The sequence below is a fragment of the Pseudopipra pipra genome, chromosome 11 (assembly GCF_036250125.1).
Source record: "Pseudopipra pipra isolate bDixPip1 chromosome 11, bDixPip1.hap1, whole genome shotgun sequence".
NCBI classification, from domain to species: Eukaryota; Metazoa; Chordata; class Aves; order Passeriformes; family Pipridae; genus Pseudopipra; species Pseudopipra pipra.
Genome location: NC_087559.1, coordinates 13820594 through 13843900, shown reverse-complemented (window position 1 = coordinate 13843900; position 23307 = coordinate 13820594). Strand labels below are relative to the sequence as shown.

The following is a 23307-nucleotide window of genomic DNA, read 5'->3' as shown; positions in this document are numbered from 1 at the left end:
ACTGTCATTAACAATCTACAAATTGCATCTAAGATTGCAGACTACATTGGATTCCAAATATTTTTGTTATAACCCAGGACATTTTCCCGCAGAACAGCTCAGGAATTTGACCCAAAGTCCTTTGTAGACCTACATCTTCTGACCCAGTTTTCTGTTTCATGGCTTTAGTACCAATAAATATTTTTACAAGCAAGTGTATTGCTTAATATTTGTAATTTAAGAATGATGGGCTCAATCAGTCAGAATTTAGGTTCAGTCGTATATACAACAAGTCTGGCACTGACACCATGTCCAGTGGTTAATCTGTGCAGCATCTGCTGCATACCAGGCTCTGATTCAGAACCCTTTGAGTCAGTGGGATTATTTTCTGTGTCCTCCTTGAATCATATTGTTGATTAATCTGTGATATGTAATTGCAAATATTTATTAGAAATAGAAAAAAAGATACTTGTAAATATTTAGCTAATTATACACCCCTTGGAATACTGAAAACCTATTTGAAAGGCACTAGGAAAGTCAGTGTATCGTGAACAGGTTTGCAAACAAAAGCTGTGCAAGTGCTGTGCTTCAAGGAAGTTGTGTCAAAAGTTACTCAAGTCACTGGCTTTTGTTCCTACAACATCAGGCACTAGCACAGAGCCCTTGTCCAAAAAAGGAGACTAAAAGCAGTCTTTTAGCAGAAGTAAAAATGATGACTGATATTACTTGAAACCATATCCTGTTACTTAGATAAGGCATTTTGGTGCACAAATACTGTGGTTTTGCTAACAAGGTCACGTAGTGAGAGTCCAAGGCTCAGTTTTATTCAGTCCTGGGTGAGCTGTTACTGATCTTATAGAAATACTCTGCACTTCAGTTGCCAAAGTAAACAGTTACCAACTATAGTAATGAAAACTCTCTTATAAACGCTTCCAATCATAAATTTAATCATGGGTGCTTGGATTTAAATCAAAGGGGCCTCAAATAAATGATACAGTAGAAAGGGCTACATGCTAATTACTTTGTTAATAAGTGTCTCACCTTTTCAGTCACCACTGGGAAACTTAGTGGAAGGGCACCTGTACACTGAGTCAGGCACTAATTATATACAGACATATAAAATGCACTCTCTGTATGGAAACTTATCTCTTACTAGCAAAAAATAAATGCTACTTTGGGATAAATTGCAATGTTTAAAAATGATTTTCAAAAATATAGGTTTTATTAAGAAAGCAGGAGCCTGAAAGAAAATAAGAATTAACATAAGAATGTCATTAGGGTCAGGGTTTGGCTGCCCCACCCCATAATTTGTTGTTATTCAATATCCCAATGATTATTAAATTAATCTGTTATTTAAACAGCAACGAAAAACAAGTCAACCCACATTTTCTAAGCACTGTCAACATGAGAGAAAAACTGGTTTTTTTTTTTAAAAATCTGAAATGCTTTCATATTTTCCAGTAAGCTATTCCACTTTATAACAAAAAAAATACTAAAAAACTAAACCCCATTATTCCTGCAAACTCATAGGGTAGACTATTGAATGTCGTATCACAGCTTCAATTTTAGAAATAGTGAATTTGTAAAGAGAAGTATCTTTTTCTTTATCAGTGTCAGCTGACACTCTGTGGAGTCAGAGTTACCCTAATGCACTTGGTATGGGCTTTAAAGGTGTTGTGCTGCTCAGAGATGTGGTTTGGATTAGACATGAAGTTTGAAGTCTTAGGCTAAACAAGCATCTCAGGGCTGCTTGTAGTTTTATGAGGTATTACCCCAACATGACAACCAATTTTAAATATAAGTGTATCAACTAAAGTTCTTCAGCAATGCTCACTGGTTACATTACCAGTTTTTGCCTTCTGGTGACCTCATAATTGCAAATTGTAATTGCACTAAAATTGTCTAAGGAAACCATCTTAGAAAGTCAGAGTTGTTGTTATAAATTAGAAGGGATGATGGTTGTTATGATATTTGACTGGAAAAATTTAGATGATCATCCACTATATCCTCTCATTTGTAGAACAAACAAAAAAGTTTTTGTCTGTTTGCAAATCTTATTCATGTCTGAAAATTCAAATTTTTTCATTAAACTTCATTTAGGAAAATACTATTAATTTCAGCTATAACTCTGGCTGCCTGTAGATCTTCTGTAGATCAGTAACTTACTTATCTGACTACTTATATTCTAAGTATATATGTTAAAATTTTGAAGATGCAAGGAACCAGTTGAGTGCATAATTGCCACATATGTGTGTTCACTGTAAAAACTGTGGGTATACAGATCATGCAGCAGTTGCACAGTCAAATGCTTAAAAATTTGCCCTTTTAACCTCTCCTGTTCATGTGTGATGACATATTGGACTTGGATGAAGATCAAAAATCTGGCCTTACTTCCAATGACCCAGGGAGCAAAGCCCCCTTCTCTTTTAATTGCAGCACTCAGGGGTCCACAAGGTCAATACAGAAACCCCCAAGAAACTGCTTTGTTTCCAGTTGATTCTTTGTGCACAATCTTGGGACACAAAATAAAGAGAAAAGTAAATATGAGAAAGACATATTCTCACAAGGGAAGCAGGGAAGTATGTGGCTACAATCATCCTAACCCTGGGGAAGATTTATGTGTGTTTTAATTATGCAAGATGAATGTGTTTACTTTGTTGGCTATCACAGGTAAATTGCCTGTTAAAATGGATAGGAACTACTTATTTGAATAAACAGTGTCCCATATATTATGTCTTTGGCCCATTGGGGTGTTAGTAAGCAGACATTTATTTAACAAGGAAAATCATCAATAAACCAAATTACTTCTCTTACTTTGTTACAGACCGGACATTGAATGCTGTTTATTGTCAATAAAAGAGGTAAACGGGAATGGAACTGTAGGTCAGGGTGACACTCAACCCTTTATGTGTATTTATAATGGCAAATTTCAGACTTGTCCACTAAATGAGCAGATTTGGCAGTAACAGATAAATAACAACACAAATTAGATTCAGATTGTTCAGGGCATGAGTATATTAGTGTCAGGAATAGTGCAATCTGCAGACGTTAAAGTGGTAATGGTTTTTAAAAACCACTTAATCTTGAGACATACCACCATTTGCTAAAATATTTCTACATTGCTCTCTCGGTAGAAGCTTGCCAAACTGCTGTACTTGATCATGTTTAAAATGTGTAAATAAATACCCAGTTCAATTTACCATGAAATAAATTATCATTTGCCTTTTCAGATGTAGTTAGTTTACTTCTAAACAAATCATCTTGCCACATAAAGCAACCAAAGCATCAAGGGCCAATTTCTTCACATTCAGAGCTCTATCTGTGTGCATCAGAATGTCCCTTTCTATGTCCTGGAGTTGTTAGGGCAGTAAATTGTAGTTGGTCTTCTAAAAGACATTTTGGGCTGTGTTCCTTTTGCTGTATCCATCTTTCATGACTGTGAAGAAAGGGTTCTCTATATTTCACCAGGCTTTGTTTAGCCTGCGTGTTTCTGCGTTCTTGCTTTTTTCAGCAGCTGTGCCAAGTACCTGTGTGATAACATGCACATGAATGGTTTTGACCTGTGCCCGTGTCGAGTCACAGGTGTGCTGTAGACAAACTGCTCCTGGGTGATCTTTACAACATTGAACAGACCTTACTTTCAGAGAGATTGTTTAGATGTGCATGAAAGTCAAGGAATATCTTCAAGGGAAACTCGATATTTTGCGTACCTCAGTGGTTAATCAGTGAAGTCTCAGGAATCACAAGCTAAATATATAGAATTGTCTTGCACTTCTTTTTTGAAAATCAGATCTTCCAGACTTGCAGAACACTTATGACTGTTAAAAAGTCTTTAAATTTGAGGCAACAGCAGTATTTGTAGAAGCTTATCCTAGCCAAAACCCCAGAGCTCTAGAAGACCTAAAAATACTTTTTTCCCTGTTCTTTCCTTGTAAAAAGTATCAAATTATACAATTTAAACTGCTAGAATTGTTTATTAAAGGTCTTTATACTTAGCTTAAAATTTTATATTGTGCGTTACCCACACATCTCCACTTGCAGGCTGAGTAACTTTCTCTTCACTTCAAAGGCAACAGTGATTATAATGTTTGTCATGCAGGTGCAATTTAAAGTCACTGTATGGGCAATTTAACTCTACCCTTTGATAATGTATATTTTGAATGACCAGTTCAGGAAACACTGTAAATTACTATTTTCATTTAAGAAAAAAGGTATATAAAATAATAGAGCATGACATATCTAAGCTACCAGGCAGGTCTTTGCCTGCCAGTCATTAGTTTAACAATCTTTTGGGCAGTTTTCAAGGATGAGGTATTTTTGCTTTCTTGCTTTTTTTGTTTTTAAATAGACAAAGATTTTCAGTATTCCTTTTTTTGTTTTGTTTAGTTTCAGAACTTTGTATTATGCTTGTTGAATTCAGGAGTATTTTAGTTGCTTATACATAGAATGCCACCCTATCCTCAGAATAGTCTTTCATTTTATCTCAGTTTCTATGTATGAGGGTGTTCCCCCAAAAATCAAAACCATGGAGTTTGTTTGTTTAGTTGACAAAAACTGTGTAAATCTGTACTCAGTTTCTCTCTCTTGATTTGCTTGGCATTTTAATCATCACAAAAATCTTAGAGAATGAAAGAATCACTATGGATCAGGAGAAAAAGTATATGTAATGTAAAAAATTCTGACTACAGTAACCTGTCTAGAAGGATATTTTTAATGACAGGAAATATATTGAATGAAAGGGGGACTTTATAGAAGGAAGAGAAAGATGAGGAAAAAGTGGTCTTTTCATGCAGATATGTGCAACTTTTTCTTTGAGAGGCTTCATAGCACTGGTCGTGTAAATACTGTAAAAGCTTGGAGATCTGCAGGTCGGCTTCATAGAAATTCAGTCTGTTAATGTTGTCTGAAGTTTCTGCTGTAGGTTTTTTTCTAACAAGTAGGATGAGACCTCTCCTAACTCCCCACTTCCCTACTTATGCCTTCCAAATGACACTAGAGCTGATTTGCTTGAGAAGTTTATAAATGCAACCTCTGCATGGAAAGGTGGTGATCTCCACCCATATGCTGTTCATAGTTAAACTCAGTACTCCTATAAAATGTGAATACTTAAAATTTAACTGAATTTTAGTTTTTATACAAGCTTTAATAATTATTAACCAAATGATAGATAGTATCTGATGCAATGAAAGGATGCTTTGTAATGATAGGGGATTTAAGAATGACAAAATATATAGAACTAATCAGTAATATATATTATATTTATCAAAAATGGTTTGGAATAGGAAAAATTATTAGAATTGAGAAACAATGCAATGAATTTTTAAAACCAGGTACACTTGTGAAGGATAGCTAATACTAGCACATTAATTTTATTTTATAATGTATTCATATTATATTATACTCTAATAAAAACAATGCAAACGTGGCAAAGACATCTGCACGTGTAGCACTTCTCTTTATAGAGGATTTAAGAGGGCTTAATGGATATTTAAAAACCTTTAACTTAGAAAAACAACATGAATCTTAAGATTTGAGAGCCATGCAAGGAGCACTTGTATATTACATAAAATAATATCGAATTTTAACTGCATACAGAGAAGATAGCATATACTGTACTTAATTCTTTCAGATGTGGCCTTCTCAGTCATTGCTAAAGTTTATATTTACAGCGATAAATGAACAGCCCCTTTGCAAAATACACTGTGGGCACATTCAGTGAGCAGTTCAGTTCTAAGATTTATTCCACTTTAATGTGAATTCTGCTTTTTATATTTCAGTTTCTGTTGTGTAGCTCTTGGCTATGGTCATATTGTAGATTAGACTAGACCTAAAGCTGTGGAAAAGAATAGTTACCAATTCAGGCAATTCAAAATTTACTTTCACAATGTCATATGATATTTGTGAGCCTTCTTAAACCAGAGTATACCAACTGGCTTTTTAATCTTTAAGTTATATTTAGGACCTAGCTTAGAAATCATACAGTATTTTAAAAACATAATCTGAGATGTCTCTCAATACAAACCGCAGTTACTTAAGTAGGGCTGCAAAACTCTGCTAAAAACCCATTTTTGCTAACATGGTATAGTAGAACTGCATTTTCCAGCCTGGGTAACTTCTCTGACCTCTCTATCGTTGTCCTGTTAACCCATGTCACTGCAAAAAAGCTAATTCCAACGTTTTAGAGACCTGTGATACGATTTGCTTTGTTCCAATTACTGTGTCTCCTCTGTTGTTCATTGTGAGCTTAGAATCAGGTACTCTCTCTGCCTGTGGACACCCACTTATGTAATATTCAGCTCAGGTTTGTTCAGGGGTGTGAATGTCAATTCATATTTAAAGTTTGTAGGATTTCTGGGCTTGCTTTCTTTGTAAAAACTTTGCAGTCCATTTTAAACCTAGAGATCTGAAGCTCTCCATTATCTTACACTGTCATACGGGACAGCAGCTGGGCCGAAAAGGTTATGACCACTGTCATTACACAGAGTTACTTTTGTCACCCTAAAGACTGTACACTCAAAATTTTTGGGTGCTTGTAGCATTTCTGTTACGCAGTTGGTCAAGTACTCATATTTGAACATCAATTATTGGAGAAAGCATCCCCTGACTGAGAGTGAAAGAGGATCCGCTCTTCTGGGGTTTCCTGTCTGAAAACCCACAAACATTCAGCACACACAGGAACAGTGAGGATGGCATCTCTCATTTAAATCCTTGGTTCTAAACTTTGCTCTGAGTATGTTTGTACTGACATCAAGTTGTGCTACAGTCAGTCAGGCTCTATTTTGCTAGCATGAGGTCAGGGTCAGATTACAGGCCTGAGGCTGGGAGTTTATCTGCCTCTTTTTATATGAGAGAACCACTAGCTGATTTTTTTATACACCGCTCCAGCTCTCAGAAATGTTATTATTGGCATATATGTTATTTTTATAAATTGCATTAAAGATATTCCATTCTCTATCATCATTTATTTGGAAAAAAAACCACAGAAAACAAGTAGCGCAACTTGACTGTGATATAAACATTTCATTCATTCATTTAAAAAATATGATAAGTGAGAGAAATGTGGGTTGGAAATGTGGCCAGCAGCCTGGAAAGCACATGATAGGAGTTGGGAAATAGCAAAGTGGATATCTGCACTTCAGCTGAATGCTTAAAGTTTGTTCCAGACCATTAGGGTTGAACGTTTGCAACCAACATTATGTGAGTAACATATTTGAGTGCAGAGCGCACAATATTTTCCATTTACTGTACCCTGCTCCTGGTATGTTTTTTTTCTTTCTCTAAAAAATAGGAAAGATCAAATTTGACAGATATGAAATGTAATCGCAAAGTAACTACTCATCTTAATCCAAACTGCTCAAACATCATTAATGGAGGTTTGCACACAAAAAATACACTGCAAGGCCTGGAGGGAAATGGCTGAATTTACAGCAGTGCTCAAGCACCAGAGCACTCAGTGAGGACTATTTAAGTTGAGTACCATGGAAATTCAACCTACTTTTTCACATCTTTGTGTATGTGTTTAGGTTGCCAGTTTGAAAATATTATTCTCCCTTTGTTTCATTTCAAACTCCTCACAGTGAATTTCTTCTATTCTTTGTAGGATTCGTCTGCGTAAGCAAAACAACTGGTATTTAAAAGATCTTTTCTATTGCCACCTAAAACTGATTGGTATGACTGTGTATGTGCAGGAGTGACATAAGCTAACACAACAATGTGTTATTATTCTAATCATAATTTGAATGTAAGTCCCCCTGTGACTTTAAACAATAGTAATAGTGTTCCTGTAGTCATTAAAGAAACAAATGGAAAATACACATATGGGGGTTTTTTGCCCTTAAATCAGGCTGTTAAAGCTCCTGAGCATGGAATTAAGAATGAATCTGAACAGCTATTTAAATATTTATATGACTAAAATCCCTCCTAAGCCATATGTTTGTCATGACCATATATTCTACTGTACAGCGTCTGTTGTCATGAGCACAGATACAACAGCAGTGTATTTTTGTAAAATTAAAAGAGAATATTGATTGTAAAATACAGCATATAGATCAATAATTATTACATATGAACAAGGGTGTTTTAAAGCAAAGTGCAACAATGAAGTATTTCTGTGAGAAAACAAGAATTAATTTTTTAACAAGAAACACACAGCATTGTTTTTAGACAAATTGAATGCTTTTAATGTTGTTGCTGTGCTCAAATCCTCCTCAAGTTACAAAGAAATATCTTCCATTCTTCAGGATAATGGGAAGATATTTTCTCTAAATTTTTTGATTCTGCAGGCATAGTCTTATTCTGTAAGTGTCTTCAGGCTTCCATGCTGCTTGACATTCAGTTTGTTCCCTCAAATACTTTTCAACCTTTACAACTGTTTGAGGAAAATAGGGAAATGTGGTTCTGAAAATTAGAGATTTCTGAATGCTCTCAGGAGGTTTATTACCATTCTTTGTTGCTGAAACAAGTCGTGTAGTGGTGTCACTGGCCACCAGCTAATGGCAGCATGTCTGCAAGCCAGGAAAAGGAAAATAGTTCAGTGCAAGTGACCAAGAAATGATGGTATTTGAGATCCTAGGTGTGAACAGTCCAATATGACTGTTTCATGGCCCACCTTCAGTGCCTCATAAAATATGTTGCATTCAACAGGTTTCCTTAAACTTGGGTGTTTCTGGGACTATGTAAGTGGCTGCTTATTAGTAGGGAAACCTCAGGTCTGTGTTCAGTTTATATTCTGTCCAAAACTTAACATCAGTGGAGAAGGAAATGGATTACTTCTCCTGCATGGAAATACAGAGACTAGGCTGCTTAACAGGAATATTGATTTCCTTTAATAGCAGATGCTACAGTCAAATAGTAGAGAGTAAACAACTTAAAGGTTAGGTTTGCTTAGCTGGACAAGACACATCTCTTGCGTGTCTGAACTAGAATTACCTTGCCTGTTATCGATCCAGCTATGCTAGGAAAGGAAAATTGAAGCCAACAGCATTTCAGAGACAAGATGTTAAGCCTGCCACATATAGATTTTGCCACCTATGATTGAGGTATTTGTAGTGAAGCAATGACCTGCATTAACAAACCAAATATGTGACTTACAGAAGTATGCAATCCTCAAGTTGGCCAGTAAGCTGGACAGATAGGGAGAAAAAAGGGCACAGTTCTACCTTGCTCCTGCTGTGCCTGTTTGTATCAATGTGGGAGATGCTACAAAATCCATAAGGAGACAGGCTGCAGAGGACTCACGACAAAGCCACCTCCTGCAGCCGCTAGTGACCTGCTTCCCTCTATCCCTTTCCCAAAGGACGCTGCTTGTCCTGTCATCCTGTCCTTTCCTCCATCTTGGAACATCTCCCTCCCTTCCAGAGGGGTTTATCCCTCTCCCAGTTGCCTTACTAATACTTTGCCATCCCAGAGGTTCAGAGATTGGAAGACGAAAGGAAGAGAAAGAAGCACAATGTGGAGAGAGGGCAATGCATCAAGGGTGGTATCAGCTCAGTCCCCACTCCTCTACTGTATATATTCTAATTATTTATCCTTACAAGAGAAAGTAACTCTTACAATAAGAAAAAGAACTGACATTTTTGGAATTAGGTGTGGGAGATTTTTGTTGTTTGGGTTTTTTTTAAACATAGTCTTTGGAAGATATGATAACAATAGAATATATATTATAACTGTATGAAAAATTTTATATATACAAGCAAAAGGAGGAGATTCAAATTTAAAAAAAACCCAACCAACTAGATTTGAATGTAGAGTGCTGGCTCTTTTAGAACAGGTGTTGCAGCCTGCATTTAGCTGTAGGTATCACGTTTTACCCTGCTCAGGATGCATTTCTCTGCAGGATCACTATTCATCCATTAGAGAGAAGGACCCTCCTGCAGAGGATGACTCAGATCACCAAAGCCAAGCTCCTGCTCTGAATTATCCTTGAACAGTCCATGTCTCTGCATGTGCTCTGTCCAGAGCTGGAGGTGATTACCCTTCTTATGTAGGAACCTGAACTATGTGCATAAAGGCAGCTGGTGTGACTGCCCTCCACCATTTGTACTACAGTCCTGTTATGATGATTTCCAAATTCTAGGGTGTGTTAAGGAGTTAGAATGAACTGACTCTCTGTGGGAAGAGTCATTTAGCCACCAGACACACGTGCTTTCTTATCACGTCTTCATAAGCACAACTTTACGAAGCTTAATTATAGTTGCAGCAGTACTTGAATGCCAAGTCTCTTCCTATTTCATTCCACAATGAACTATTAATTTTCAAGGAGCAGATGAAGTATTTCTTTCTGAACAAATATTTACTATTTCAAAGTAAAACATGAAGCTGGGGTTTTTTTCCACAGATCAATTTGTATGATATTTGTGAAGATGTTTTTATATGGACCAATACAAAAATAGGTTAAAAAGAAACAGATAATGTGTGTGTAATATGACAAAAGTATCATGTAATAATCTGACTCAAAATACAGACTTTCTTGCAGATTTACTCTCGGTTCTTATTTTTTCTTCATTAACAAAATAGTTTGGCATGACTAGATTTTCTTCCTTCTTCTTTCTCTTCCCCTTTCAAGTATTAAATTTCTTCCTTCCTCACCTTCCCCACAAAGTTAAGAAACGGTTTGTTTTCAGGTCTGTTTTAAGCCTCTGAACCTGCACATCAAATAAACCATACTAGTTCCTCAGTGGATGAAAGATGGAGGAGAAATTATTAGTAAGCTTCTTATTGACTCAATGTGCTTCAGCAGGAACCCAAATAGTTCATTCTGTTTTATACTTGGAGATATATGCAAGGCTATTTCTGTGCAGCCGCTGTCAAATGATGGTGATGATAGTAGTGTAAAGGGAAAGGATTCAAATCAAAAGATTTACTCTACTTAACACAAAAAGAGCTTTAGCCTTAAAACATGCAACATTCTCCATAATATTAAGGCAAATAAACATAGACTTTCTTTTGATTGTTAAATGAGCAAAATGTTCAGCAAACCCCCTTACTTGGTCCTTGAGACTTGGCTTCCATATTGCCAGTGACACAAATGCCAGCCTAAACCAGCAGGTGTTCAGAAATAGTTATTGTAATGGAAACTTTAGAGACTCACAGTGGAGCTCACTAAAACATAATACCATTTTCATTACTTTGTCAGCAACTTTATTTCCCACTGCAGACATGGAAGCTCTTTGCTGGAGTTTTTTCTCCCTTGCAGCTGAACCTTGGCGTGCAGAGTGAACCATTTTGGTGGAATGTTTCAGCCTTTGAAAGGCTTTGGTCTGACTGTGTTCATGCACCTTTTGTTTTCTCTGAATGTTTGGTTCCTGAGACTTACTGGCATGAATGTTCAAAATGAATTTTAAAGATGCATATGCATGTCACCGTGGAAACTGAAGGCCCAACTCAAACAGCAGAGCTGCTGCTGGGATGATTGTGTGCTTTATCCAGCTTGGGCATGGAAGCAGTGCCATGTGAATTGTCTGAACAGCCACACAGCAACTGCAGTGATTACGACTGGCAGAAACTTCTCTGCCATTGATCTGGTGAGGGTAAGGACATCTCATGACTGTGAAATGATCCTAAATTAAAGCAGCTGAAAGAAGTATATTTGTGCAAACTATTAATAGAAAAGAAAGATAAAATGGACATTTTTTTGCCCTTACTCATTTGTTCAACTCAATTTCGGTCTTCAGTCCTCTGTCTTCACTTGTTGATATGTTAATGCTTTGCCTGTGGCCTCACAAGTCAATGACTGGTGAGGACTCACACTTGGCTTTGCAACTTCGTTTCAAGATTATATTTGAGAACTGTGAAAGAGAAAACATTCATATCCTGCTTGTGGAAGAAAACATTTTCTTTTTAATTTACCTCTAGTGGAATGGACGAGAAGCCAGTTGTTTTGCTTTGCAAGATATTAGTTATTGTTGTGCTCTATGGAAAAAAAATGCTGCAGTGAGCCAAAAGTTTCATTGTTTTGTGGCTCTTTATGGCAGTCCTATATTCTCTGGCAGTCACCATAAGGCTAGACACTTCACAAACATCTGCACTAGAGAAACAGACTGTAGATTTGTAAGAATATTCACTGTTTGGTAAACTGAACCAGTGTAATTAGTTGATTCCTATGATACAATTCCTAGAATAGCAAAGGGGTTTTTTTACTTAGCCTAATATATTGCTCTTTGCAGTTCCTTTAATTCATAATTTCCATCAATCCATGCATATAATGCATTCCCCAAATTGATGAAGAAGTCAAAAAATATGAAGGCTTGTAGTAATTAAGTGATACAGAAAATTTTGCTAGACTTGGTAGTGTAGCTGTATAGTAATTTACTCAGCATTGTAGTTCTGTAGTTGAAACTTTCTTTCTTCTGGGTTAAAGTGCTTCATTTTTTCATCACAGCTAGGTAAAGTGATAGGAAATCCCCCTCAACTTCAAGGAATCAACAGTCTGTACTGTACAGCCTTACAGCACCCCAGGGAAGTGGGTGAAAGAAGAAATGAAATGGGAAATATGCCCACCTTTCATGAAGTGGCACCTTTAAGCCTGGCTGTGTGGTACATGCTTTTCACAGGCTTCAGTATTCAGCCGTGGGTCACAAAAAAGGGTTTCACAGAGGGCCTTGGGTTTGAGCCCGCCATAGATAAAACAGAAAACTAATTACCCCCTTCTTAGCAAAAAGAGAAATTAATCATTTAGCATTAAATTAATTGCTACAGCACTTTATGCCCTTGGGGTCCTTTTCTGAGCTAGTTTTAATAAATATGAATTTCAGACGGCACAAAATCCAAATTGTGCCAATTTCTGGGAATAAAAATCATGGTTTTTCTATCCTTTAGTGTTTGATTTATTCATAGCTGTTTTGAGAAGTTCATGCATTACAATTTTGGTGTTATTGTCTGCTAAAGATTTTCCCTCCGTTCCTTTTATTGGCCCCATTTCTCCCACACACAAATCCACAAAGCCACAGATGCTCCATTACAATGATGTCAGTCTTGCTACATGCTCCAGCTGTTTGGTAGGTACATTTATAAAGTTCAGCCTTTTACATTATGCCATAAATGTATATTTCATGTATAAACATAAAGCTAACATATTGCAGATCACTCTAAGTGTAATTTTAATGGAGGTTCAGTAAGTTTAAAAAATACTGAAAAGTGTTTAATCTTTCCGTTGGCAAGATTTTTATAGTAAGTTTTCCAGTATTTTTTTTCTTAGGGTAGGTTTGAATATTCCCTGCCCTCTCCACTATTTCGTCTTCTGTGATCTTTGGAAAAAGCAGGGAGTTATTTTAGTAAGACAATATGTATTTTAAAGAAAGATGTCTAAGGAAAAATATGTTTCTCTCCACATCTTCTTGGTGCTCAAACCCTCACTTAACGTTCTGTACATTTACCAGCAAACCACGCTGAAAAACACCTTATTCCTGGAATTGTCAGATTTCAATGATATTTGATATGGCAGATACTCTGCTGATACGGTATATAAATTCTAACAGATTATTTTAAAAATTCATCAATAATTGGATCTGAACCCTTTCTTTGTGTTGTGTCCTGAATTTCAAAAAAATGCCAAACAGTGCCTGTTTGGCTTTGCCTTCTGCCCCTTTTCTCTATGGTATGTTCTTAAGGGTTCAGCTCATTGAAACTCTGGGCATCCTCTGTGCCCACAGGATCCTTCCCTGGTCTCCCCTGGGTGTTTTCCTTCTTATAAGCCATGTCTTTATTTTTCTCTCTCCTTTTTAGTTGCCTGCTTTGTCTTAATTCAAATGTGGTGCTGAGCTATCACCATATTTGTACCACAAAGTCATCATTATTCTAAAATAAATCTCTCCACTTAGGAAGATTTTGAGGCTCAATCTCTGTTTTGTTGGCTCAGTAATACAATGGCTCTCAAGAGGACAGATGAAAGCTGAGATAAGTAGTTCCTGTTGCTTCAAGTGAGACCCAGAGTGCATCAAGGCCCTAATACCATTGTAGAGGCTAAAGTTTGGGACCATGAGCTCTCAGTACATGGCTGCAGAAGAACCTTCCTTATTTTTGGGGTTCAGTTTCATTCCAGACCATAAACACACAGCTGGATGTGCATTGCCCAGTGCCTTCTGCTTCTACAAGGTGTGGAGATACAACAAAAAGTCAATGGTACTTGTGACAGTATTACAGGCAGTGCTGACAAGTTCAGAAAACCCTAACAGGACCTGTGGCTCAGAAATGCAGATAATGTCACCATTATTTGTTTTCTTTTTAATTTGCAGGTCTTTTGTTATCCAGCAAATCCCAAGCAGCAACCTCTTCATGGTGGTAGTAGATAATGAGTGCTTCTGTGATTCTATCCCACCAATTACCATGGCACCTATAGAAATAAGGTATATCCTTTTCTCTACAAATTTGTCAGAAAGAGATTCAAGATGCAAATATTGGAAGATCTTTTATAATGTAAAACTTGCATTGCATGACATCATCACCCATAAAGTGCTGGGGCTGTTTGAAATGAAGCCAACTAGAATGTGTTCTTTTTTTTTAATGAGAATTCACTTTTTATTTTTTTTAAATGACCAATATGAATTAAGCAAACACATTATGTGGATCTTTAGGTAGAATAAGGTCATAGTCATCTTTAGATAGCTGAACATGTTACAAATTAGGCCTTAACTATGTAATTTCCTTATAAGAGTTGAGTTCCTGATATTGGAACTTATAAAACTCCGTGCAATAGAGATACCTCTTTATTTTAGGGTTAAACTGGAGCATTGAAAATATTTCAGAATCCTGCTTTCCAAAAGTATAGCAATGTAACAAAGTAAATATATCACTTGAGTTTTAGTTGCCCCACTTCCTATTTTATGCTGTTCTGTACTTCAGGATTTGTTTTCTGCCATAAGCTGGAATTTGCCAAAAGCAGCCTGCAGTGTGCTTTTGTTGCACACTTACAGAAAGACAAGTTAGCAGTGTAAGTGCACATGATACTGTTAAAACTATGGAGAGGAAAGCACTAGAATTACTTTCTTTTTCTTGTGGTAACCACACATATCACCTTGGGGGTTCGATGGAGAGGGAGGAAGGAGCTAGAAGATTTTCACTGTGTTCATTTCAACATACTCCCATAAAAATGCAGTTCTCAGAACATCCCTCCTTAACTGCCTTGTACATAATGAATCCCTTAAATGTGAACGTTTAAAATCTCAGAAGATAAGACGACGCCCAGAATCTTGTCATGGATTTCACCCTGAAGTAAGTTTCTTTTCCTTTCTTTTGGACTCTGGTAGATGTTTCATTTCTTTAAAAAAAAAAAAGTAAATAGGAAAACTGTCTTCCAAAATGAAATATTGGAAGGAAATATTCAGAAAACGCTCAGTATTAAGAGAAGTGAGTTACATTGTAAGTGCTGCAAATGTTTTTTGTGTTCATATTCAATGTCTTGACTTACTGCTTTAGCAGACTGCTTTGTGTCGTGTAAGAGAACGTGGTAGGATATGAGCACAAACAGGCAGCCAGGAATATCTGAGAACTTGCTCTGGCTCAAACGTTGACCACAAGATTCCTCATTAGAGATGGTTGGGAACTTTGTGCTGTTAATGTTTCTCTCAGTAACCGGCGGCAGCAGCTCAGCTGTCATGCAATACTCGTTATGTTCATATAATATTGCTTGGGAGGGAGAGTGATCATTCTGCTACACGTATTTGCTACTCTGTGTTCTGCATAATACTCTTTGTACATGCCAAGGAGATCTCGTAGAGACCGAGATGTGATTCCAGTGGCTTGTACAGCACATGTTCATAGACATCCTTTTTACTCTGGAGTAGCTTTGTTTCATGCCTCTGACGGTGTAATGGAATGTAGAATGAGACATAAAATATGGTGGGGAGGGAATTTGTAATCCTTGTTGAGAATGCTCACTTTCAGTCTACAATCCCCACTTGTTCCACTCAAAAGGTGCACCTGTATTACTTCCTGAGTGTATTTAATTCGTGGATTTTGTTGTTTGCACCAGTGTTCTTATGCCTCTGAAGTTTGGTAAATAATCATAATTGACTGTAATGGCTTGTATTTATTTTCGTTTGTTTGTTTGTTTTTCTTTAGGAAAATGCAAGGGAATGTGGTGGTGTCTCAGGCCTTAGTGCTAAACCTTCTCTTGTTCTTCTTCCTCTGCTATTGACAATTTTCTCAAGGTGACATTGACTGATGTGTTCAATTGGCATGCTAATCCATGGATAAACTGTGAACTGGGAAATGGTGCAACATAGAGGACATGAAATATAGTCAGAGCATCAGCATTTCATGATTTTAAACTGTTGGTGATATAAATTCCTAAAGATATGTTGAAAAAAGATTTATCTTTTTACTTTGCGAGTCATGCAGATGTGAATTTGGCATATGGTAGTCATGATTCATCAAAAAAGGACTTGGTAGATAGAGGTGACCATTGCTTTGTCCCATTGAAAACAATTTCAGACTGTGTAATTTTTTCAATAAAGTATATTAAAATCACAGTTTCAGAGTGTATTTTAAGTATGCTAATATATATGTTCCAATAATGAATGATGGGGAGAAAATAAAATAAATGGAAGATCTTTTATTATGCTTTTAGCCTGTTTCTGAGAAGATTCAGAGAAGAAAATGTAGAGCTTTTACAATAAGGCAGGATAGATTTTATTAACAAATAAGTAAACACCTATGTGTGTATGAAGGTAACATGATGCTGAAATATAGTGAAGGTTTGGTTTCTGGAAATAGCCATAAAACATCTTATCTGCATTTAGAAAGTGAACCAAAGCCTTATTTAAGCCTTGTCCCTAGCTTGGGCAAGCTTTGGATCAAATGGGTTGATTTGGTTGCAGATGGCAAAAGTAAGTACTTTTCATATGTTTCAATTTATGGGAAGATATGTAAAATAGCCCATATAAAAGGATGACACTGTTCTGTTGGAGTTCTGCCCTTCAGATGTCATGTCAGCTTGGAGAAGCTTGTTGTGAGAAAATTCATGAGCAGAAAAAGTTGGTCTTACAACACATCTGTGTCAGCAGAACTCACTATTATTTTTCACTGGGGCTCCCTGTCAGTGTGCAAAGATCAAGACCAGTATTTTTTTATTCTAGACCTTATATTCTTCTCTGTAAGGGAAATGAGAAAATAAAGATGAGTATATTCCTCTTGCAATTGGTAGCAGTGTCCCTATTGTGGATATATTGGCTGAAGATCTTGATCTTTGAACTATATTAATCTTTCAGTTTATCGTTGGAGTTTTATATGAAGTAGAATGCTATAAAAATAACATGGCCTCCTAACAATATAATACATTAAATGCAAAATAAAATGCCACTGTTCTAAATCTGGTGCTTGAAGATTGCTGTTTCCTGGTTGGGAGTAAATATGCTTTTTAGCCTTAGATAAACGCTAAGCAGATTTTAGCTGGGAATAGGGAGCAAGGCCACTGAGAGGGGCTTTGTTTTAAGGAATACTATCCAGCTTGTAAGAGGAAGAACTAGTAAAATAAAATTTCCACTTCAATGCTTTAATGGGTTCAAATGCACTGGTACTTCCTCTGATTCTGAAACCATACAGGTCTTTGTCTGGACTCTTAATTTTTTTTTCCTCACCTTATTTTTTTTTAGGAGTTTTTCCTACAGTCTTCTCTGTCCTTGCTTGTTGGTCTGAAAATCACTCACTGTGGAATAATTTTCCAGCTGACATTCAGTCAATCTGTTGTCTTAGTGACATGAGCTAAGCTGTTTACTGAGCTAATTGGGAATTCAAGGCATTTTCTCCACTTGGACCCACACAGATATCCTGCCATTCTTTGCTTGGTTTTTCTCTGAGCTCCATTCCCCCTTACCCTCCATCATTCTCTCAAAAACTCAAGTCAATACTTTATAAATAAAGTATTTTAGTTCCTGATTTTCCCTCTGAGTTTCCAGAATGCACAACACCACAGCCTCATAATGCTTTTGTATGTCTGATGCTTGTTCTTTTGCAGTGCTACTTAAGTGGGGAAATGTTTATAAGCCACACAATCCAGGTGATTTTTCCTTGTTAGTAGAAAGTGGAAATAAAAATCTTTCTCATTAGAGCTATTCAAAAGCTCTGTATACATCTGTCTGATGTATAAATCATCATTGCTTACAAAGAAAGGAAATGCATTAAAGGAGAAGATTTATTTCTATAGAACATAGATGAAAATGCATAATAATAATTCATTGCTAATTTTTGAAAGAATTGGGCAGATTTTAAATTAGAAAGGAGCAAAGGAGTGACAAGGGAGATTATAACGGACTAAATTAATGTTGTGAAAGAGATTAAAATATGTGTATGTAAATGAATATTGCTCAGGGAAATGTGACAGTTCATTTTCATTCATTAAGACAGAGTTATAAAGGCAGAATGCATTGGTGTACACAAACAAGTTACTTTGTGAAACAGAATAATCCAAATAAGTCGTTAAACAACTGTAAAAACATTTTAATGAGTTGCCGTTTCTCTGCTAACAAAGGCACCTTTTTAATTTTGTGTTTATTCCTTTAGAAGTTCCTCATGCAGCGTGAATCCAGGTTGGTAAAGCCAGTAGTTCAGGAGAAATGAACATGAGGCCAACTGGCTCAGTGGTCTGTGGATGCACCAGTAAAATCACTTCTCCAAAGTGAAGAGGCTGCAATGCCAACAGCCTGTGTCAGAGCACAGAAACAATGATTATGAGTTCTATGGGACAGAGTTTGCTGACATGGGCTGAAAACATGCCCAGAGCTGGTTGAAACAGTTTTACAGAAAAGCTGATCCCATGCTAACGCATAGGAATGTTCCTGACTGCTGCTGAGTTTACCAGTCTGTTTGTCATCATTAGCTCTGAAACACTGAGAAGGTGTGAAGGTACCATACCATGAAGTAGGTCAGTGCTGTCCATACCCGTGGTAGGTCATAGAAAGTGAAATTAAATTCCATAAACTCACTAATCATAGGCGCTACTCTTCTTGAATCCTAAAACTATTATGCAAGGTCTGATGCAAAGTCCAGTGTAGTCAAAAGCAAAATGTGTATACATACAGCTGCATATATGTAAACTACATACATGTTTAATAAAGAGGAAATTCAGACATCTTCTGTATTTTTTAACTCCCTGAATCTGAGGACAAATCCGAGAAGAACCAGGACAAACTGTACAGTCAGTTTGTACACAGCGAGAGGCAGAGCTGAAAGCTTTAGCTTCTGCAAGGCTTGGATCTTTTTTCCTTCTTTACTCTCTTTGCTAATGGCATTGATTTGCAACTTATTAGCCCCAGCTGCCTCGTCTTCCTTTAATCTTGATAAAGTGAAAGCTGTTTGGGGGCTCGGGGCTGGCCAAGGACACACCATTTTCTAATGGCTTTGTGTGGGAAAACTGTCCATAACTGTCAGTGCGGCAAACTCTCCTTTAAAATCCTGTAAGCCAGAGAGCCTCAGGCAGGTTTCTGCAGCTGTGCTATCTCCTCTCATTGTTTTTGTGTCACTGAGACTGCCTGACCCACTGTGTTTGGCTGCCAGGGCCAGCTCTGCAATATGTACACTCAGTGACACAGGTGGTTGCCCAGGGCAAGAAGATATTAAAAGCAGCAGTAATTGTTTCATTGCCTAAATGGCTTCAAGAAACTGTTTCAGTTTTCCGATAGCAGGAGCCCCTAAACAAGGCACTGGTCTGTTTAGCCCTTTGGGTTCACAAGGCAAGATAGAGCTTTGGCTCAGAAGGTTTGTGGCTAGAAGTCTCCAGTTATTTCCACGTGTTTCCTGAGCCTTTTATGGCCTCCAAGGACTTTTATATCTTGGGACTTTGTGTGCCTGAGAAATTCTAACTCATGTGAGTTTAATGTAAATTGGAAAGTTTTCTGTGGAAGAGCGCATCAAAACCTTTCAACCATGGAAAATATTTTTATTTAATTTTCCTACTTGATTATTCTTTTCCCTGAACTGCCCAAGATACTCCCAATAATATGGGCTTTTTTCCTACTTGTTCAAATTCTTCCCCATGAGTCTGAAGGATTTTAGTATGTATTTAGATGACTTGCTATTTATTTGGTGTACAGCAATGTATTCTCTCTGACAGGTCCAGCTCCCATGTATCTACTGAGAGAGAAATTGTTCCCATATACAGCATCTTCAGAATATCTCACTGGAGTTTATCACAATCCAGTCTGAAGTCAATTTTCTTCTCTCTTTACCGTTTGGCCCTTAGTCTCAGATCATATTTCTTCTAATATAATAATATTCTTGCTATAATTCCTTGGGAGGATTTATGTCCTCTTCAACAGTCAATCTTATGTTTCTTCCCAAGAACACTTTTTGGAACTGGATGTTATAACTTGGATATCCCAAGTCATAGTCTATTCTTGTGATTCTCTGAGTGGAAGGATATGTTTCCAACTCTTCCTGTCTTCTTTTCCTTCTTCCCATGGTAACTGTGGTCAACTAAGCAAATGTTATTTTATTGTTTGCACTTCAGTACAAATTATAGTCCACAGTTCTGCCTAGCAGATGCTTTGAAGAATTTCAAAGCTCAGTGTTAATCTAGGAAGAACCCATTGATTTTCTTTGGATTAGAGTGGGAACAAGAGGCACTTCTGCATTATGGTTGCTTTGGATCCAAGTTAAAAATGGTAAAACAAAGCTGTATAACCCTTCAGTAAGTAGCATTAACAAAATCTATGCAATATATTTTAAAACAAATGTATCCCTTGCAGAACATTTGTTCAGTGCCAGATGGCTGCTTTATGGTCAGTTTTAAGGATGTGAAACTTTGCTTGCAGAATGAGATCCTGTTGAAACTGAAATGAGAGTAAATAAGTCATGCTCTTTCATTGTGAAAGCATTGCATGCCCATGTATGCATATGTTAAATATCTAATTACTGAGGCTTCCTTTAGTTCTGTAATTTTTAAAAAGGCACCTTTAGTTAAACATAAAAAAAGTAATTAAGGGGTGGTAACTACATTTTTCAATTATTTTCTCCTGAGTCTGATGGTGCCTTACTTAAGAGTAGCCAGCTGAGCTGTGGATTGATTCAGCCATCCAAGTGATAAGAGGTTGAAACCTTAAGAAGATAATTTCCCTCTCAACAGTTGTAGCAGATTCGATTGCTCATCCTTGTGGCAGAAATAACCAGGTAATTTTGTTTGTGTCACTCTACCCTCTAACACCTCACCCTGTGTCAAAAGCTCACATTTTTTTTTTCTCTGCTCTGCTGCTAACACTTTCTGGCAGCATATGGGGCGTCTTGACTATGACAAGATTTTTGGGTAATTCTCACAAAATTGACAAAATAGTATTAAAAAAAATCAATGCAGTATCAAAATAAGTGGCATGAAAGCAACTGTGTTCCCTGTGATATTTTCATTATTCATTGTAAGTCCTTTGTTATCATTATATTAAGTGGAATTGAGACGGAATTTCCAGTTTGTCATGTCACAGTGCTGCAAAATTCAAGATGCTTTTGAAGAGTTGAGTTCTAGTTCATTCAAGTAGTGCAGAGTCTGGTTATCTCTTACTTGAATTCTTTTATCGAAAGGTTATAAGGAGTTGACAGCTAGTAGGGCCCCTGTAAGATCAAACTGGAAACCTGGCTTTTCCATTCCAGATGTGGTCTTGAACTGCACTTATATGTGTTTAAAGCAGCCTTGTAAGAGAAGGTTACACTTGACAATTCTGAGTCAAATTTGAACCTTAACAGCAGAAGTTCAAGTGGTTAATGCTGGGTTTGTTTGACTATGTTAGGATTTAGTTTGCAGCATTAACACGCTGGGTATTTCACTTCCAGGAGAAAGAGAAGATCAGATTTCAGTTCGTAGCAAAAAGTGTTTTAAATCAGCCATTTAAGTGTCTTAGGCAGAGTGCTAAATGTTTAATAGGGAAAGCTAGTTGGGACTAGCTGGGATAGCTGAACTAATCGAGAATGCTTCAGGCAGACATGCAAATGTGCAGATGACTCCTGAAACAGGAAATACAGAATTGTTTTGTTTTGTTTCTTTGTTAGTGACTTGGCACTGGTCAGTTTGGTTTAGCTGGAAAACAGAAGATTATTTTTCATTTGCCCATGTAGTTTGTGGGGAAAAAAAACCCCAAACTAATTTATAAGCAGGCAGCTGCATTCCTGGAATCTTCTAACATTTCCTTTGTGACATTACTGTGATATCCACGATAATTAAGATAGAATCCCAAGTTCCTGACAATATTTTATTATCTTTTATAGTTAATGAAGCTGCTTAGGTACATCTGTTTCATGTCTACAGATGTCAGTGAAGTAATAGGGAAAAAAAATCTATTTACATAGCTAGTTTCTAAGCATCAAAACCAAAACAGAACCACAATTAATTTGTAATTGCATTACCTCTAACAAACTTTAAAAAGCAGGACATGTAACCTAGTGATAAAGATGCTAATGGAGACTTGTGATTTCCCATCAGCAGATCTTTGTGGGTTTCAGAAAGGCATTTTGGTTTACAGTAGACATTACTCCTGCTTTTTCTTCTTCAGTCTTTCAAAGTCTAAACCCAGAGAATTTCCAGAACTCCCAGGAAATCTATCCTCTGGAGAAACAGTAAACAAAGAGTATTTTGAATTCTCCTTAAAACACAAAGTTAATGTGATACACTTGAATTCTTACAAGTATGGACTCAATAAGGGATATATCTAGTTAATATCCTTTAGGTCTACTAGTAATGATATAAGCAGAGATCTCTGTAGGAAGATAAATATTCTGTGAGATATAGGAAGGTCAAGAATTTTTATTTTCCACTGATAAAACTTTTCTTGGCAGAAAACCTCCAGATCTTATTTAAAAGAAAAAAACTTTAAAAACCTGGGTTTATGAGAACTCAGAGGGACATTGTTTAAGTCCATTTTTTAACCATGAAATCCTTTTGACATATGGCAGTCATTATGTATTTGCATCTGTCTATCTTGAAGATTTTTTCTAATAGAAGATACTTAAAAGTTTCACATTTAACATATTTTTCAATAAACACTTGAGAACTTCTTAACAGTAAACAATGATCTTAAACTGCCTTGCCAAGCATGTAAATGATCTACAACTCCTAATACACCAAAGATTGTTGCATATTTTCAGCTCTGCATTTGGGACCTCTAGGCAATGCTGTTTCAGATTAGGATAAACCATGAATTTCTTAACTGTTTCACTTGAGAGAAGAAGGCTTTATCGTTCTGATACTCATGGCAGAAAACCTGGAAATTTGTCCTGCCCATTCCTTTCCAAATACAGCAACCTTATCTTTGTTAGCATCTGACAGATTTAAGATTAGTGGAGGATACCCTAATGTAAAAAAATTAAATACTCTGGGTAAAATAAACAGGAAAAACCCCTCTATGCTTTGTACCA

The 23307-nt window shown here is 36.8% G+C and overlaps 1 protein-coding gene across 5 annotated transcripts in view; it reads left to right on the top strand.

Moving 5' to 3' along the window:
- CACNA2D3 (calcium voltage-gated channel auxiliary subunit alpha2delta 3) overlaps nucleotides 1–16445 on the top strand; it is a 405672-nt gene extending 389227 nt beyond the window's left edge. For all 5 annotated transcript variants that reach the window (XM_064667663.1, XM_064667662.1, XM_064667664.1 and 2 more), the window contains 3 exons: nucleotides 14211–14326; nucleotides 15107–15186; nucleotides 16036–16445. In XM_064667663.1, the coding sequence (XP_064523733.1) occupies nucleotides 14211–14326; nucleotides 15107–15186; nucleotides 16036–16128 (289 nt within the window). In that variant the 3' untranslated portion in view covers nucleotides 16129–16445. The remainder of the gene's footprint in view (nucleotides 1–14210; nucleotides 14327–15106; nucleotides 15187–16035) is intronic.
- The last annotated feature ends 6862 nt before the right edge of the window (nucleotides 16446–23307 follow it).